Source organism: Heterocephalus glaber, unplaced genomic scaffold (assembly GCF_053883595.1).
Source record: "Heterocephalus glaber isolate CG9 unplaced genomic scaffold, H.glaber_assembly_v1.0 deba00001579, whole genome shotgun sequence".
In the NCBI taxonomy this organism is placed as follows: Eukaryota; Metazoa; Chordata; class Mammalia; order Rodentia; family Bathyergidae; genus Heterocephalus; species Heterocephalus glaber.
Genome location: NW_028258360.1, coordinates 8,203,024 through 8,219,738, shown reverse-complemented (window position 1 = coordinate 8,219,738; position 16,715 = coordinate 8,203,024). Strand labels below are relative to the sequence as shown.

General features: G+C 43.1%; 1 protein-coding gene and 1 long non-coding RNA gene across 3 annotated transcripts in view; one reads left to right on the top strand and one right to left on the bottom strand.

The window, feature by feature from the left end:
• Tnfsf13b (TNF superfamily member 13b) overlaps positions 1-6,243 on the bottom strand; it is a 34,875-nt gene extending 28,632 nt beyond the window's left edge. The window contains exons 1-2 of the mRNA XM_021239346.2: positions 5,899-6,243; positions 5,738-5,822 (exon numbers count right to left, since the gene is read on the bottom strand). Of these exons, the coding sequence (XP_021095005.1) occupies positions 5,738-5,822; positions 5,899-6,243 (430 nt within the window). The remainder of the gene's footprint in view (positions 1-5,737; positions 5,823-5,898) is intronic.
• A 179-nt stretch (positions 6,244-6,422) lies between these two features.
• LOC110344675 (uncharacterized) lies at positions 6,423-14,234 on the top strand. Of its 2 annotated transcripts, none has more exons than XR_015443826.1 (4): positions 6,423-6,550; positions 9,970-10,124; positions 11,338-11,442; positions 12,361-14,234. It is a non-coding gene; the product is annotated as an uncharacterized LOC110344675 (long non-coding RNA). The 2 variants fall into 2 exon arrangements; XR_015443825.1 differs by lacking the exon at positions 6,423-6,550 and adding an exon at positions 6,666-9,787 and having other exon boundaries at positions 12,361-14,232.
• The last annotated feature ends 2,481 nt before the right edge of the window (positions 14,235-16,715 follow it).

Here is a 16,715-nt window from a genome sequence, read left to right as displayed (position 1 = left end):
TTCTTTTACACAGGAGCTGAGCTATAAAAACAGTAGGCAAACATTAAAACTAATATTACCCATTCATATGGAATTATTAAGAAGAACAACATGTCCCTGAGCGTCATTATGCATTTATTCTAAAGCACCGATTCATGTCTGCATAACAAAAAAGTTGGAAGTCTGAAAACATACTAATCTTTCAAGAAGGTAGAAAGACTTCCTCTAGCCTCTCCATGTGAAATAAAGTACACCCTCTTTCCCTTGCTCCTCCACGCTGCTGCTACTCATACTCTGTCCTTCTTCACTTTTTCAGTATATTAGCACTTTTGAGTATTGTAATTTACTCATTACTTGTTTTCCCTGCCTCTCTCTCCCCAGTTCACTACACCAAAAGAGTTTGTGGGCAGCGTCACATCTGGCTGTATAAACTGACTTGTTTCCTGGTTCTTCTGTTTCGCAAAACTCTCAGGCTTAGCAAGAACGGGGTTCACAGCTTTGGCTGTCAGGTCAATTTTAAACAGCTTTTGGAAATTGAGCAGTAGCCAGCTCTTGCAACATTGAAAACAGAAGTCTCAGGATTGAAAGACTGAAGCAGGGAGAAGAAAGATAGCAGTCGGGGAAGCTGGGGTCAGAGATCACCTGGCAATGGCCAGTGGTTCCAGGAAGGAGCTGGGTCAGAGGCTCGAGAGGGCCTGAGGGTGTCAGGTTAGCGGTCAAGTTCTGCACTGCAAGCTGTCAACACTCATGGTCCAGCTCTGCAAGGCAGAGCCAAGCCAGGAAGCCAGCAGAGGACAGCCTGGTGTCAAACCTGTAAGGATCTCCTGCTTCTTTGCCAGTGAGCTGGTCTATGGATTTCAAGAAAGAAGACTCAAAATAATGCAGTGCTTAACCTCTAATAATTCAATGCATATGGGATCCTGGATGGATCCTGAAACATCTGCATAAAGTCTGGTGTTCCGGAGTTGAGTTACTCAATGAGCCTTGGTGTTGGTTTCTTCCTTGAAACCCAGTTCCAGGGTCATGGAAGATCTCAGCATCTGGGGAAGCAGGATGAGGAGTCCTTGCCAACTCTGTTCTGTCTTAGCAACTTTTCTAGAACTAAGCTAAGAAGTTTATGCAAAAGTGGAGAAAAATAACTTAGATTAGCCAAAAGCTTATGATAATCATTTGAAAGATAAAATGTGGGCAATCTTTCCACTCTTGTTTATATATCTTTGAATTGTTCATATTTTCACCATTATTTTGCTATTGTAACTGAGACAACTATAATAAACATTACCACTAAAAATGATACATAAAAAGCTAACAAAATAACTTTGTCTTGGGAGGGGAGAGGAATGGGAAAAAAGAAGTGAAATATATCATGTATAGGTACAAATTCCCTATGATGAATGTTATCATTATGTGTATCTAAAATGTAACAATAAAATAAAAAAAATTAATTCTTTACTAACAAGGGGGAAAACACAAAGGTTAATGATTTTACCCATAAACTATCCTAGTTCAGTTGCAACCCATTTGAAAGAATTCAATGTCCTGATGGACTCTTGGGAAGCTTATCTTTAGGGTTTTTTTCTTTTGAATGAATGAATGAATGAAACTATAGTTAGGTGACACAACCATCATGAACTCACTTGTAAAGAAATTGCATTGTATTGTATTTGCAAAACCATATTGCTTCAGTTACTTTTTAAAATTGAGACGCTTATGGTCTTAAAAGTGAATGTTTGGCTATGATGAGCCATTTGGCAATTTTTTTATCCTGGATTTCCCCAAATTTCTGTTTATTATACTGTAATCACAAATGATCTTTTGAAATATATTAAACTTATTAAAACCTTAATTTGAAATACAAAATAATTAAGAAATGAAATTCAAGCCAAAGCACTAAGTTTCAAAATTCAGAAAAAGCAGTCTTTCCCCTTAGAGAACTGGGAGTATGGGCCTGTGTCCACCCTTCCCCTACTGTGCTCATGAAATTCCCATGGAAATACACAGTTCTGGAACACATATGGACACCAAGAACATAAATGAAAGCTCTGAACGTGAAAGGGAGAGGCCAGGATTATCGAGGTGTAAAGAAAATAAATCAGAACAACTTGACAGGAAATACAAATTTAAAAGGTACACAAATTTAAGCTCCAGAGACTACTCTTAATTCCAAATTGAAAGCCTACTGAACAGAGAAAGAAAATATATCATTGTGTTTCAGATAGCTTTCTTGGGTGCATAAACATTAATTTTGCCATAATGCTAAACGAAGTAAGTTTTTCCTCCACTGAAGGTCAGTATGTGGAACAACACTGAGGCTGATTTCATTAACAAGGAGTAGTGGATAGTACCTGTCCTGAAATCCTCATCTTCAAACCCAGGAGCTCTGACTATGAATGTTATGAATATATAATATACAGTAATATATGTCTTGAAATAATACATGTATTAAAATATATATATATTTACACTATATTAAGAATTTTAAAGAAGACTAATTACAGAAAGGATTACATCCAGACTGTGGAAATCTGGGTAAATTGTATTCACTTTGCTAAAATCTGCTTTTCTCTAAACTTTTTGCAGATTGTCATTATTTGACAAAGATGTTTTCATTGACCTACAATTTTTGGATACCCTAAAAACATAAGTATATAAAAACATGCAAATAGGAGGAAATTTTTAAATGTTAAGAAAGGATATTTTGGCTAAATGTCTTTTTTCCTTCTTAAATCTGGTGAAATGAGTCTGTATAACCTTTAGAAAGTTAACGTTTATTTTTAAAGCTGATATTTAGAATCCAGACCCTACTAGATATTGTAGCCTATTACAATACAAAATTACTTAATCTAGTTAGTTAAGGCAAATAAATAGAATAAGAAATCAATGATAGAAACAAAGTCTCAAATACATTATACTATATACAATACAGTGGTACCTCGGTTCACACACTTACTTCTTTCCACAATACAATGTTGACCTTATGGGGAAACTGGATTCGGTTCTTGTCCAATTCAGTTTGTGACCAGAATGCATGGAAATAATTAAGTTCGTGAGCCAGGGTACCACTATATTTTGTACATACGTGTAATGTGTGTGTAAAGAATTGAGTGCAGTCGGGTAAGTTTTCAAACACAAAGGTATTTACAAGAAACATTGAATACATTTGGCTGAGGCAGCAATCTGGAAGGGAAACAATTTTTTAAAAGAAGGAAAGGAAGAAGTTAAAGACAGTATGATGATTCAACAAAATAAACACAAAAAGGACTAATAAGTTAAAACCAAATAAAACATTAAGTCATGATCAAGTCAAAGCCACAGGAAACAGAGCAAACTGTTTAAGAGATCATGAGCAAGTCTATTTTTCGCTTTAAAAAGACGATTTCATTAATATTGATATAAAATCTGTACAAGTTTTAAAATGCAGCAAAATTCTGTGAAAATATTTACATGAAAATTTTATTAAACAGGGCTGGGGATTTAGCTCAGTGGTTCCGCCGCCTGCCTGGCAAGCTCAAGGTCCCGAGTTTGATCCCCGGTACCAAAAAAATATATATATTTTGTTAAATAATGTCTCATTAAAAAAGTTTTTTTCAAAATCTTTTAAAAATTGGGCAATGGGCAATTAGAAACAAAAATTAGCAGAAGATACAGTTAGAAATAATCAGTCAAAATATTCAGAAAGATGTTCATTATTAGTAATGAACAAATAACATTAAAATAAATTTTAGATGCTATTTTTATAGCTACAGAAGCAAATAAAATAAATTTTTCTATTAGTGTGTGCTTGCAAAATAAAGTAGCAATATTCATTTCAGGAAACTGGTGCACTCATGTAACATCATGATCATCCTTGATTCCTTTCTCCCTTCTTCCTTACTTCTTTCCTGCCCCCCCCTTCTTCCTTTCCAGAAAAGTCTGCCTTCTGGTTTCCGATCATCTCTCCTTTATTTTACTCACGTGTATATTTATATTTAGGTGTCTCACAGAAGAAGCCACGTGATATTTAACTTTCTGTGTCTGACTTACTTCACATGGCATTATGGTCTCAAGTTCCATGCATCTTCCTAAACATGACACCATTTCATTCATCTTTATGGCTGAAAAAATTCCGTTTAATATATATGCACCATTCTACATATACACATTTTCTTTATTCATCTGTTTGTTGCCAGACATCTAGGCTGTTGCTAACAGAGTCGAGCGACTGTGAATTGTGCTGCTATAGACATAGGCACGTCTGGGTCACCGTCTATGATGTCTTTGACTCCTTGGGGAGTGTACCCATGAGAGCCAGTCAAGTGGAATTCCTATTTTTGGTTCTCCAAGGACTCGCCATGCTGATCTGCACAGTGGTTGTACCAGTTTACACTCCCAGAAATAGCATAAGGCTCCCTTTCCCCTGCATCCTCCCAGTATTATATTTTGTGTGCCGGGTGGTGGCTATTCTGACTGAGGTGAGGTGGGATTTCACAGTTATCTTGATTTGCAGCTCCCTAAGGACTAAGGGTGATGAATACTTTTCCATGGAAGTACTGGCCTTTTGAGAACTGTCCATTCAGTTCATTTGTCCCTTTTTTGATTGGGTCATTTGCTTTGAGAGAGTTCATATTTTCAGAGTTCTTTATATACAAAAATAAGTCTTTAAAGACCAAATGATGGTAAGGATGTGGGAATCTTGTACATCACGTTTTAATGCATCATCTATAATTCATTTTAGAAACAATGTGACAATATGTAGCATGTCATCTTCACCTCAGAAATTCCACAACATGGAATTTATGTTGAATATACAATCCCTCAGAAAGAGGAGATGCACAAAATGTTTACGTGTTCTATTAGGGCAAAAAGAAGAGCCATGCTAAGATTTATACCAATTTAACACAAATACAAGGAATTGTTTAGAAATAGGTGAAATGCTTATTGTAAAAGTGAGAAGAAAAGCCTATCCCACAGTAAATGTGCTACATTTTCAATCGTGCAGAAAATACAGCTGGTAAACTACAAAAGATACAAACAACTGAAATATTAAAGCAAGGAAAAATGTGCGTGTAGTTTAAAAATACCTAAACCCAATTGCTTTTCATGAACGGTCCAAAGACACACTAATCAGTCACAGAAAAGTTACGATGTTATGAATTAAGGAAGAATTATCTTTCATAAATAAGGCAGCGAATGAAAAAGTAAGTTGAGTCAGAGTACCGCGAGCGTGTGCGCGCGTGCTCCTGTGCGTGGCAAAGGGATCCCGTCCCCCTGAGTCCGCCCCGCACAGGACACAGATCTTGCCGAGAGGAAGGGGACGGACCGGGAGAGGGAAGGGACCTGAGAAAAACGAAGACCACGAGGAACGAGGAACGCGACCACTGCGCGCTGCAAACACGCACGAAGCAAACCGGGAAGGGCGCGACCCGTCCGTGGGTCTGCGGGCGCAATCGTGACGCCCCGGCCCGCGAGCTCTGGGAGCCGGAGCGTCTTCCGCAGGAAGAGGACCCAAGAGTGGGGATCTGTCCAATCGCAATTTCATACACGCTGGGAACACTTCTCATCTCGAAGTTACAGAGCCAGACTGACCGTTTCGCCAGGTTCGATGCGCGCAGCGTGACCCCGGCGACGTCCGCAGTGGCAGGCGGGCAGCTCCGGAGAAGCAGGGAAGGGGAGCGTGGACCCGCGCCCCGCGCCCCCCTCTCCCTCCCTCTCCTAGGCGCGGGCCGGTCCAGATCCCAGCCGCCCACCTGTCGCCCTCCCGCCGCCCGCCCCGACCCACCTGTTGCCCCCGGGCGCTCCGCGGCGCGCCTCTGCCGGCTGCTCCCGCTGGAGTTGCGTCCCGGCGCTGCGGGCGCGAGGAGCCCCTGGCAACAGAGAAAGCGGTTACCAGGGCCGGGCGGGCCGGGCGCTGGGCGGGCGCAGCCGCAACCCCGCACTCACCCTCACCGTGGGGCCCGCGGCGCCCGAGGCCCGGGGGCCCTGCAGCTGCGCCCGGAGCCCGTCCAGGTCGGCCTGCAGCGCGGCCACCCGGCGGAAGGACAGCACGGTGAGGCCGCCCGACAGCAGGGCCAGCAGCAGGCTCGCGGCCAGCAGCGGGCTCGAGGTCCCGGACGGGCGCGCCGAGGGGCTCCGCTGCTGTGCCGGGATCGCAGCGCGCGCCGCCTTCATTTCCTCTGCTTCCTCCAGGCCGGGAAAAAGGCGGGACCGCACTGCGGGCTCATCCGTTCCGCGCTCGCACTTTGTAGGTCGGGGCCTCGGCGTGAGCGACCGCAGGGCCCGGCTCATTTCCTGTCCTCAGCGGCCCGGGGGGACCCGCCGCGACTCCCCCGGGAGCATGAGCGCGCCCCTGAGCGCCTTCCCACCCCGGGCATCCCTGCCCGCCCTGAGCCGGCCGCGGGCTGGCGCCTGCCCTTCTGGATTGCTCAATCCGCCCGCCTTCCCCATTTCACTTTCAGTTTTTGCAAGAACTTTAATGCCATCTGCGAAACGTCCCCGCTGAGGCTGAGGATGTTTGCGGCCCTGGGAACCCACTGAGCAGCTCACCCCTGAGGGCACTTTCAAGACAGGCACCTGGCGAGGGCTCACCCTGGAGGTCAGACAAGAACCCGGTGTTCCTGGGGCCGGCAGCTCCTAAGGAAGGGGAAGGGGACCGCGGAAAGCCACTGCGGTCTCGTAAAAATAACTAATGGGAAGGTCAGATGGGCCAAGTGCTTTAGCACTGGACTGCGCTTTGCTGCAGGGTGATTTATTAACAGCCCTTAAGTGAGAAAAAAAATGAGGTTTCCTTAAAGGAGGCGTAAAGTCCGTTGGGGATGGATTACTCTTGTGGTCTTAAGGCAGTGGTGAGTGGAGACAGATTTAGAGGAGACAGGGAGAGTGTTTTACACACGGTCTGCGTGTTTAGGGAGGCGCGGTCACCTGTGTCCTTCTGAGATGGAGTTCCAGGAGCCGGTCCGGGACCCTCCCTTCGCTGTCCCCAGCAGAAGCCTCCAGGCCCGCCTCTTCCGCAGGGACTAGCCCTGTGTCCAGCCGCACTCACCCCACTCCACCAGCAGCTGCGCCGGGCAGCTCGTGGGCATACCCATGCGGACTGTGCCCCTGCTAGCAAGCAGGGTGCAAGGTGTCCAGAACTTGTCTGCAGTCTGCTGCCAGACCTGGGGTGCAGGCCTGATTCTCTCATTCCAGTCTTGCCAGTCTTGCTGGCTGGCTTCAGGACCAGCACCAGTTTCCAGTGGCTTTGCCTGAGCTGCTCCTGGGGCCTTCCCAGGCCTGAGAGGACGCTGCTCCTCTCTGTGCTCAGACTGCTGGGGGCTGCTCTGTCTCATGCCGCATCGCCACACAGCCTTAGGAAGAAAGTTGCAGTAATAATGGGGTGGGGAGGCAAGGACTCTCGAGCCAGGATGCTGGCTGCAAATGCTGCTTCCACCTCTTGCCCTCCTTAGGCAAATTAGAGAACCTCTGTGTGACTCGGTTTCCCTTCTGTAAAACAAGGGGGTAACAGTCACAGTCCCTGAGGTTTGGAGCAAGGCTTCCAGGGAGGTGGCAGTGAAACTACATTTACAATGCTTGTGTTTTTCACTCGCCGTCACTCATTAAATCACAGAGCAAACCAAGTATTGCCGTGATTGCAGACCCACTGCACAGGCGTCTTTGTACCACTGCCCCCGGATCGGCCACAGGGTTTCCAGCCAACACCCCCATTTTCAGCGAGTGTCACCGTATCCCCCGCTCATTTCCTCCCCCAAGGATGTCATCAACCTTGTCACTTTTACCTGTGGGGATTGTTAGGTTTTTCTCTCCACCTCTGCTAGTTCCAAAGACCCTTCAGAACAGCTTGTCCGTATCCTCACTGACTCCCAGAAATCTGCTAGTTTCTCATGGGGAAGTCTTCTTTGATGAACGTGCATGTAGGCTCTTTTGGGTCAGATGTCACCAACTCGGTTCTTTGTCACTGTCCCGCTGCAGCTAAATCGGGTGAAGCATGCAGGGGGGCTTTGCAGTGGCCGATGCAATCAGTTTGGGAAGCGCATCAAACCGTGACACGGAAGTAATCAAGACTCACACTGTGTGTGTGTGCACTTGCTTGTGCTCATGTTACCCTAATGCATACAGGAATCACGTGACCGAGAAGACTGCCACCTCTGCCGTATTCTTCAGCAACATGTATGCAGACAGTTAGGCAGCTGCCTGGGAGCATGAACTCGGCACTCCTTGCTCTACTGAGCAGAGACTGTCCTGGCCGACCACCTCCAGACAAGTTCCCGACCAGACCAGAGTCTTCTCAGGCCATTTCGAAGCAAGCACCATGGGTGGCTGGTGCAAGGGGTAGTCCTATGCAGAAGGGCCGCTGCCTCTTCCTGGAAAGGTGGCCGGGTGCCCTGTGTCTGACCCAGGACACAGGGAAGTGGAATTCTACTTGCATGTCTGCTACAGGGCCCGCACGAGGACATTTCCTCTGCACACAGGGAGAAATCTAAGCAGCATTCATGGCTCCTGAATCTCTTCTTCGATGTACGGAAGGAAGTTATTACTCTATAAATCAGAGACCTGTTTCCACCAGAGGAAGTGGTTTGATAATCATTTTACCTGTTAAACAAAGAGCATATTTGTTGAATAAAATACCATACACATCTGTCCAGGGAGGAAAAGGTACTAGACCTGAAGCTCAGAAATCCATTCAGCACTGTCCGTAGCTTGGCAGGCATTTGTGAAGCACTCGTTCTGCAAGACAGGCCTTGTGGAATGGCACGGATGCTGTGAAGCAGGAACGGTGGGACCATCCTGCCCACCCGAGAGCAGGATATAGGGTTGAAAAGATTATAAGCCCTGGGTTTTTCCAGAGGACCTAACTGCAGGACAAGACAAATATTCATGCCCTGATGATTGCTTCTTATACTGACAATTTCAAAAATATTTAGAAAGCTTCGTTACAGGTTTCTGGCTGGCAGCACTAACAGGTCTGGGGGTTCTTGCTGTATCCTCTTTGGGGAAAGAAGAGTCTCCCAGGAGGATTTGGTCCTCCGAGTACAGAAACAACAGTTCTTCTCAATGTGAAACCTGCCTAAAACTGGCAGCTAAAAATGCTCAGGACAGAGGGAATGGTTTGCTACAAATGATCATTGTATCCCCGAATAAAAAATCATTTTGTTTTCTCACATATATGTATATATATATAGCAGTCAGTGACTATTATATTTTTAGTTAAATCTGACTTGGAAGGCTAAATGCTGATCACTCCATGTCGTTTTAACTACAAAGTAATGACATGTTATTTAAAATAAAAATACTGAGGTCATTTCTTACACAGAAGGATAACGTAGGGGGCTGAGTGCTCCTTTCTATTTCCTAATGATAATATAAAAAGGAGATGTGTGAATGCATCTGTTGAGGCTGAAGTCTTGTCACTGCTGGGAAACTTAAACCCAAGGGTTTTATATATCAGGTCTGTTTGTGGTTATGTTCTCAATTTATTGTGCAATTGCTTTTCAGAGTGCTCATGAATCAGTGTTTAAACACGTTTTAAAGAAATTTCTGCTTACTTCAATACAATTTCCCTGTAGAGTATGATTTACTTTGTTATTTTTTAGACAGTGCAGACAAGGATATTGCCGATATTAAGATGAACGTGTACCAGCCCATGTGATCGTGTGCTTCTGTCATATATGTGAATGACTTTTTCTACTTTTCAACACAGAAAGGGCAAGGACTCATGGGGACATGCCAATAACACCTGGTCAGATGGGATCTTCTCAGAAACATTGAAGAAATGTTAACTTAATTTTATCTATGCAGGAAGTGTTACCTGTTCAATCCCTTCTACCTTTAAAAGGTAATAAAGCAGACTTGGTGAATATCTAAATTTATTTGACATTTTACCTAGCAGATGTTAGAAGTGAGAGGAAGAGGGTAGGCTCTGAAGCCACAAATACCCTTCCCCTTCACCACCATCTCCTTCCTGCCTCCCTCAAGTCCTGAAGTGGACTGTGTTCAGATATCTGTCCACTTTTGCAGGAGGTGGACGGGATCTCACACTTCAGGAAAAGCTTCATTTTTGAAATCCACTCATGGTGACTCCATCTACATCAGCATCCATCAATTGCAAGGTTGGATGGATGAGCAAGAATTTCTTCCATGTAAGGCATGATCGGAAAATACATGGTGAATATGTAAGTTTAAAAAGTATTCCAATAAAAGATATACTGCCATTGATCCCTCCAAAATCCCCCCCTCCCCAGTTTGAACAAAAGACATCATTCTTGCCACTTTCTAAAGCAACTCTGGAAGTTCTCTTTTGTGTCTTTAGCTGCGCTGTCATGGCTGCCTGAGTGTCCTGAATTGATTCAGAACATCTACTTTTCATAGTCATTGGGACTTTAAGAAAGAGCCAGAATTCACACAGTGCCAGATCTGATAAGACAGATGCTTTTACGAGCCTACTTTTCCACTGGATGGTACTTGGCAGCAGCATTCATTATATATTTTTTATCATACCTCATAAAGACACTCATGAAAGAGAACTCGTAGATCTACTTCAGAAGGTGACAAGAACAATGGGATAAGTGTGTTTGAAGCCAGGGGTGGGGGTGATCTGAGGGTGATTAATGGCAATTAGACACCACATTTTTTTTTACTAGCCCTTGTGTATGAGATGGTTTCCTGAGGGCTCCTCAATTTTGAGGAAGAAATGCAAGAAAAAGACAGAGTACACGGGACATTTCAAGTCTGCGTGTGGCCACCTAGAACTGCAACGTGCTGCTCCTGTATTGGCCAGGCGGAATGCTGAGAGAGGCAGGATCTGGGGGGGGGGGGCGAGGGTCTCTAAAGTCACTGCTGTCCTGCTGAATTCACAACTCTCCATGTTCGCTGTTTGCATCAAGCTTTTCCCTTATTGGCTGGGCCAACGTGAGACCTGATTAGATGTGAATGCACCCAATGAGATTCTAAGTCTGTACTTTGAGAGTTGTATTTCTGTAACCAAAGAATTGTACATAGCACATTTTTTTATGTTCTTTTAGAATTTTCCCAAATGCCTACATTTTTAGAAGTCCACTATTAGAAGAAAAGGGCATAAGCTAAAGAAAGTAATTATTTCCTTTCTTCAGTTGGACAACAGTTAATTTTTATAAAATATTTACTTTGATAACTTGTTTAAGAAAACAACATCTTTTAAATCGCCCATATATGAAGGTGTCTTTAATTAGTTCATTTTTTCTGCATGGAACGCGAGTAAATTTAGTTACCTTTTTCAGAAGCAAGTATATGAAATCAGAACCGTGGCTATTAATGTAGGAAGGGAAACATCTCAAACTAAAATAGAAACCAAGTCCAGGGTATTCCTAAAACAATGCAATATGAATTCACCTGTCTTCTCCTTCACAGCCAGATGTAAACCTGCGTTCAGAGCCAAACTGCAATGGAGCCCAGCAGTAACTGGATGTCAGTGAGGCATTAGGTTCGAGTTGGTTCTAGACAGAGAAAAACAATGTGAGTCCCTTTCCTCCAATGTAAGAGTTTATGATACTGTGTCTGAGACCAGTCTCAGTGGGTGCAGGACAGAAAGAATGAGCAGGCCACCATCTGTCTCACGTGTGTGTGCCGAGTTTAGTGGGGGTCCACTTATAGGAGCCTTCAGGAAGGACTCAGGGGAAATGAAGCAGCCCCCAGGGCTCCCTCGGTAGGCTGGGCCTTTCCTTGCCAGCTCAGTGCTGCCCCACGATGTTGGAGGTGGCCAGATTTCCTGTCACCTGAGCCATGGAAGACAGCCACGCAGATGGCTGGGAGAGCCAGGCACTCATGGGAGAGAGTGTGTGCTCAACACAAGCAAAACAGGGACAGAGACAGCTGGAATTTAGCAAATTTGTAGAGGGCTTAGAAAGATTCAATTGTAGGAATGTATTTTAGGACCTAAAGAAAGTTCCTACAGTTTTTCAATTATTGTCAAGGAAAAAGTTAAAATAATGAGAGTCAGCGAGATGCATGTGTTTGCTAGATGAACTCAGATGCATGCCATCTCTTACAAGGAGGGGCTGGCTGCCTCCCTCCTTGGGAGAGAAATGTTATTTCCAGATAGGTGTGAGCACACTACCAGTGTGTGTGTCCTTGTGTCCCATGTGTCTGGCTCAGGCTAGGAACAATCCTTCCAGTCTCGCAGGCCTGTTGACGCCAAGTCTGAACAGAGTACTTAAGAAACTAACAAACGATACGGCACCGTGTTCTTTCTGTTGCCTGCTAAAGGGTTCGTCTCATGCAAGATCCTACCCCACAGGGTTCCCCTTCATCTTCTGCCTCAGTGCAAGATAACATATATATATCATTTGACTAGGCTGATATCTACTGTACTTTTATACTCAGCTTACTTGCATCTTTTTAAAATGATGATGTGGCTCTTCTCGGTTGGTGCAGATCTGGACCTAACCCTCCTGTGGCTACACACGTTTGGATGCACCCAGAAAGTCCACGTGGGTGAAGCCCATGTGGTGAAAATTGGCCCCAAAGGAGCGGTGAGGAAAATCCCTGAGCAGAGAAAAATTTGTGAGACACTGCAAATAAAGCGTATCACAACTGTGAACTACACTTGAAGGTCATTTTATAGGAACATAATAACCTCAATTGCATATTTTAGGAAAGAAGGATGGAAAGCAATAAACTGAGCATACAGTTCATGAAGTTCTAAAAAATATGAGATGTGAAAGTAAATAAAGCCTAAATGTAGAAGTGAAGATATTAAAAAAAACCCTAATAGATAATAACTATAAATATAGAGGGTAAAAATTTGCTTTTTGAAATGTTATAAAATTGATAGATTGTAGGAAGATAAAGGAAAAAATTACAAAGCTTCAAAAACAAATGAAAAATATTGCCTTTCTAGAGCTATAACAGAGGGGGAGTTGATAATAAAAGAATATTAACAAATTTACGCAGTAAAAATAAGGGAATTGAAGCATACATATATTTCTCCTTTGACCATTGAGTCTAATAATGTTCTGGGTACTGGGTCAATCAATTAAAGAAAAAGAGAGAAAATGAAAAAGAAAATGTAGCAAGAAAAAAGCTGGAACCTCCTCTCTTACGGAGCTTCAATTCTATTGTGTAAAATCATTTCGAAGACATTCAATTTTATTTGATAGATCTATGCACAATAGCTTCTTCTATTTTTTTATTTTCTTGGTACCAGGGATTGAACTTGGGACCTTGAGCTTGCGAGGCAGATGGCAGAGCCACTGAGCTAAATCCCAGCCCCACACAATAGCTTCTTATCTCATTTTCAACTTTTTTGTACTTATGATTAACTGTATTTTTACAGTTTCGTGCCTGACTTTTTCCTTTGTATCTGTAGTTAATTGTATGTTTTTTTTGTGGGGTTTTTTTTTGGTACCGGGGATTGAACTCAGGACCTTGTGCTTGTGAGACAGGCGACCGCACCACTGAGCTAAATCCCCGGCTAATTGTATGTTTTTAAGGTCTGTGTGTGATTTCTCTTTCTGTTTTACAAAAATAGCCAAAACATACTAGTTTTGTCATTATTGTCTTATGTGATCAGCTTGCCACAGGCACTGTGAAGGTATCCACTAAAAGCGTATCATCAGAACAAAGCAGAGGCCCTGTAACTTTCAGAACTAGGAGACAGATAAACCTCTCTTCTTTAGAAAGTTTCCTAGTCTCAAGAAGTTTGTTATGATGATGGAAAATTTCCTAATACAGATTGTAAGCAAAGATGTTCTTTTAAAAACATAAAATAAATAAAGTTATTTTGGAAACTGATCTACCATACTTAGATATTGAAAATGCATGGACGTTTCATTATCCTAGAGAGAGGCTATACAGTCTCAAGTAAACTCAAGTTCTATTTTGTTTAGTACTCTATTAGCAAGCCACGACTTCTTTTCTTGTGTTTTCCTGCTACAATACATAAAGCTAGGCACTGCATCTCAAATTGTTTTATCAAGGTTGATTGCCTACAGAAGTACAATCTTGTATGAAAACTTATAAAAACTAGCTTAGATACTTGTAGAAGCGTGTCATATATAGGAGTTAGTAAATTCATAACTATACTTACTGTTAATCACATCTGCATTCATTGAATGTAAAATAAACTTGCTGACTTTTTTTGTCTATTCATTTTAAATATAAGCCTTTTTCTGTTCTAGCATTAGTATAAAAAAGGGGTGATTTCCAGAATTCTAACCAAAAGCATATTCTGTTATCTCATGGCTACAGTTGTTTACATATTTTAAACTGAATGATGGGCTTCCAACAATTTCAAAATTAAACATAATCCAGATCCTTCCTATTTCTTCACGCAGGACAAGAAACCCAAGATGGAGTGCACAATGCACGTGACATTCCCATGACCACTGATCCACCAGCAATAGCAATGATCAGCAAAGGGTAACCAGTCAAATGAAATCAGTAAACTGTGCCCTGCTCATGACTATTAAAATATTTCCACATTTAAAACATTAATTTAAAAATCTTTTAAAAAATCAATTTTCAGCATTTAAAAAAATTGTATTAAAATTACCTAACATAAAATTTATGACTGGAAGTGTTGGCATGAACCTATAATCCCTATAATCTGGGAGGCTGAGACAGGAGGATCACCAGGTCCAACAAACCCTGGGAAAGTTTGCAACTTACCAAGACTGTCTCAAAACAAAAACTAAAAGAAGTCAGGGGCAGAGGGTGCTGGGAATATGGGTCAATGCCAATGCCTGGGATCATTCCCCAATCCTGCAAAAACTTTTTGTTTTTGTGGTGCTGACAATTCAACTCAAGATATTATACTTGTTAAGCAAGCAACCTACCACTGAGATCTATCTTCAGGCCAGCATTAACCATCTTAACCATTTTTAAAAGTCATTCTTCAATTGCTGTTTAATATCATTGATTTGTGAATTGGTAATTGTTAGAGAAAAGGAAAAAGAAACAGAGCTCATGGGACAGGTTTATTTCAGAACAAACCTGAGAGGGACCACGCTGGCACTCAAGACCAGACCAGCCACTCTCGTCCAGGCTATAGGGTTTTTTATAGGGTCATGGGCTTAAGGAGGGATGGTTTCACAAAAAGCCATTGTGCTTACCATTAGGGACCAGCTTGAGAGTGCACAGGGACTGTGGCTACGTGTCAAGCGCAGGGCTGAGTGGTGGTGGGAGTCATGGACTGCACCACGGCTACAGAGCCTCATAGCCCCTGAGTCTACATTTCTCATTTCTAGCAGGGACACAGGCACAGTGGGGGTCACGTGATCGCTGCCTGGCTCAGACAGGGCGGTCAGAGTCCTTCAGTGAGCATCACACCATTTCACACAAGGGAATATATTTCACTTTGTAAACCTTTGTAGGCCATGCACTCTGCAGCTCAAAGAGGGCATGCACACAGCTGTGGTTTAATATGGTTTCTTCCCTCCAAAAATCCCCTCCTGTGGAGGCCTGATCTTCAGGAGGTCGTTAAGAGGGATCAGTGCCTTTTCTGTGGGAGTGAGTTTTTGCTCTTGCAGGACTGGATTGCTTTCCTGAGGGCACTGTGCAAAAGCAAGCCTGGCACCTCCCACCTCTCCCTCTCACCCATGAGCCCCTCTTCTACACATTCTCCTTTGTTTTCTACCATTGAACTCTTATTAGTAACACAGCAGATGCCAGCACCATGTTCTTGAATTTCTAGAACCTTGAGCCAAAATAATCCTTCCTTTATAAATTACATACTCTCAGGCATTCTGTTACAGCAACAGAAAATGGACAAACACACAAAGCTTAAGAAGTTATCACAGTGTGAGCTATGGTCTAAATGTGTCCCACAAAAATCACAGAATGGAAACTTACTACCCAAGGTAAGACTGGCAGAAGAACGCATCAGTAACTTGAAGGTGCAGGGATAGCGATAATATGATCTGAAACTACAAGAAAAAGGAATGAAGAACTGAGAACAAGCCTTGGAGAATTGCATCAACATATGCATAATGGGAGAGCCAGCCAGACAGGGAAGGAAGAGAAATAATATCCACAGAAAGAGCTAAAAGCTTGCCAGTGCAGTGGGGGGGAACTGGGCCCACTGGGTGGGGTCTGGGCTGGGGGAACTCTGCCCTGGTGGGCGGATTCATGCAGGCTGTGCATGGGCTTGAGGCTGTGCGTCTGGCCTCTTACTCTCCTGTACCTTCTGTCTCACCTTGCTGCCTCCGGCCATGGAAAATACAGTCACAAGGCGGCCACCAGATGCAGCCTCTTGACTGGACTTCCCAGCCTCCAGAAAGACACCAGATAGTAACTCAAATCCACAAAAGCAAAACAAAAAAGTGGGCTTGAAATGGTATAGTATTCTGTTACGGCCGAACGGAATGCACTAGTAGGTGTGAGAAATGAAGACCTATACTAGCTCTCGGGAAAAGTACGTTTTAGTTTAGTTGTGTAGTTTGTTATACTACCTGGTGTCATTCATTAATCCAGGTTCACTTCCACTCAATTTCAGTGTTTTGTTATCGTCAAATATCTTATATAAGACCAACAGCACAATCATATACATGTTTTCCACAATGGGTTTTTATTTTATTTCATTGTTTTTGAGGGATTGGGGATTAAACTCGCTCATAATAGGCAAACACTCTACTAGAGCGACTTCACAAGTCCTACAATGGCGTTTTAGATAATTTTAGAGAAGATAGGAGAAGAAATATACATTTAAACTTTCTCTTCTAATTACATAACTATCTTTACCAATGCTTTTGCTCTTATGTGTGATTTAAATTGCCGTAAACTATTACTTG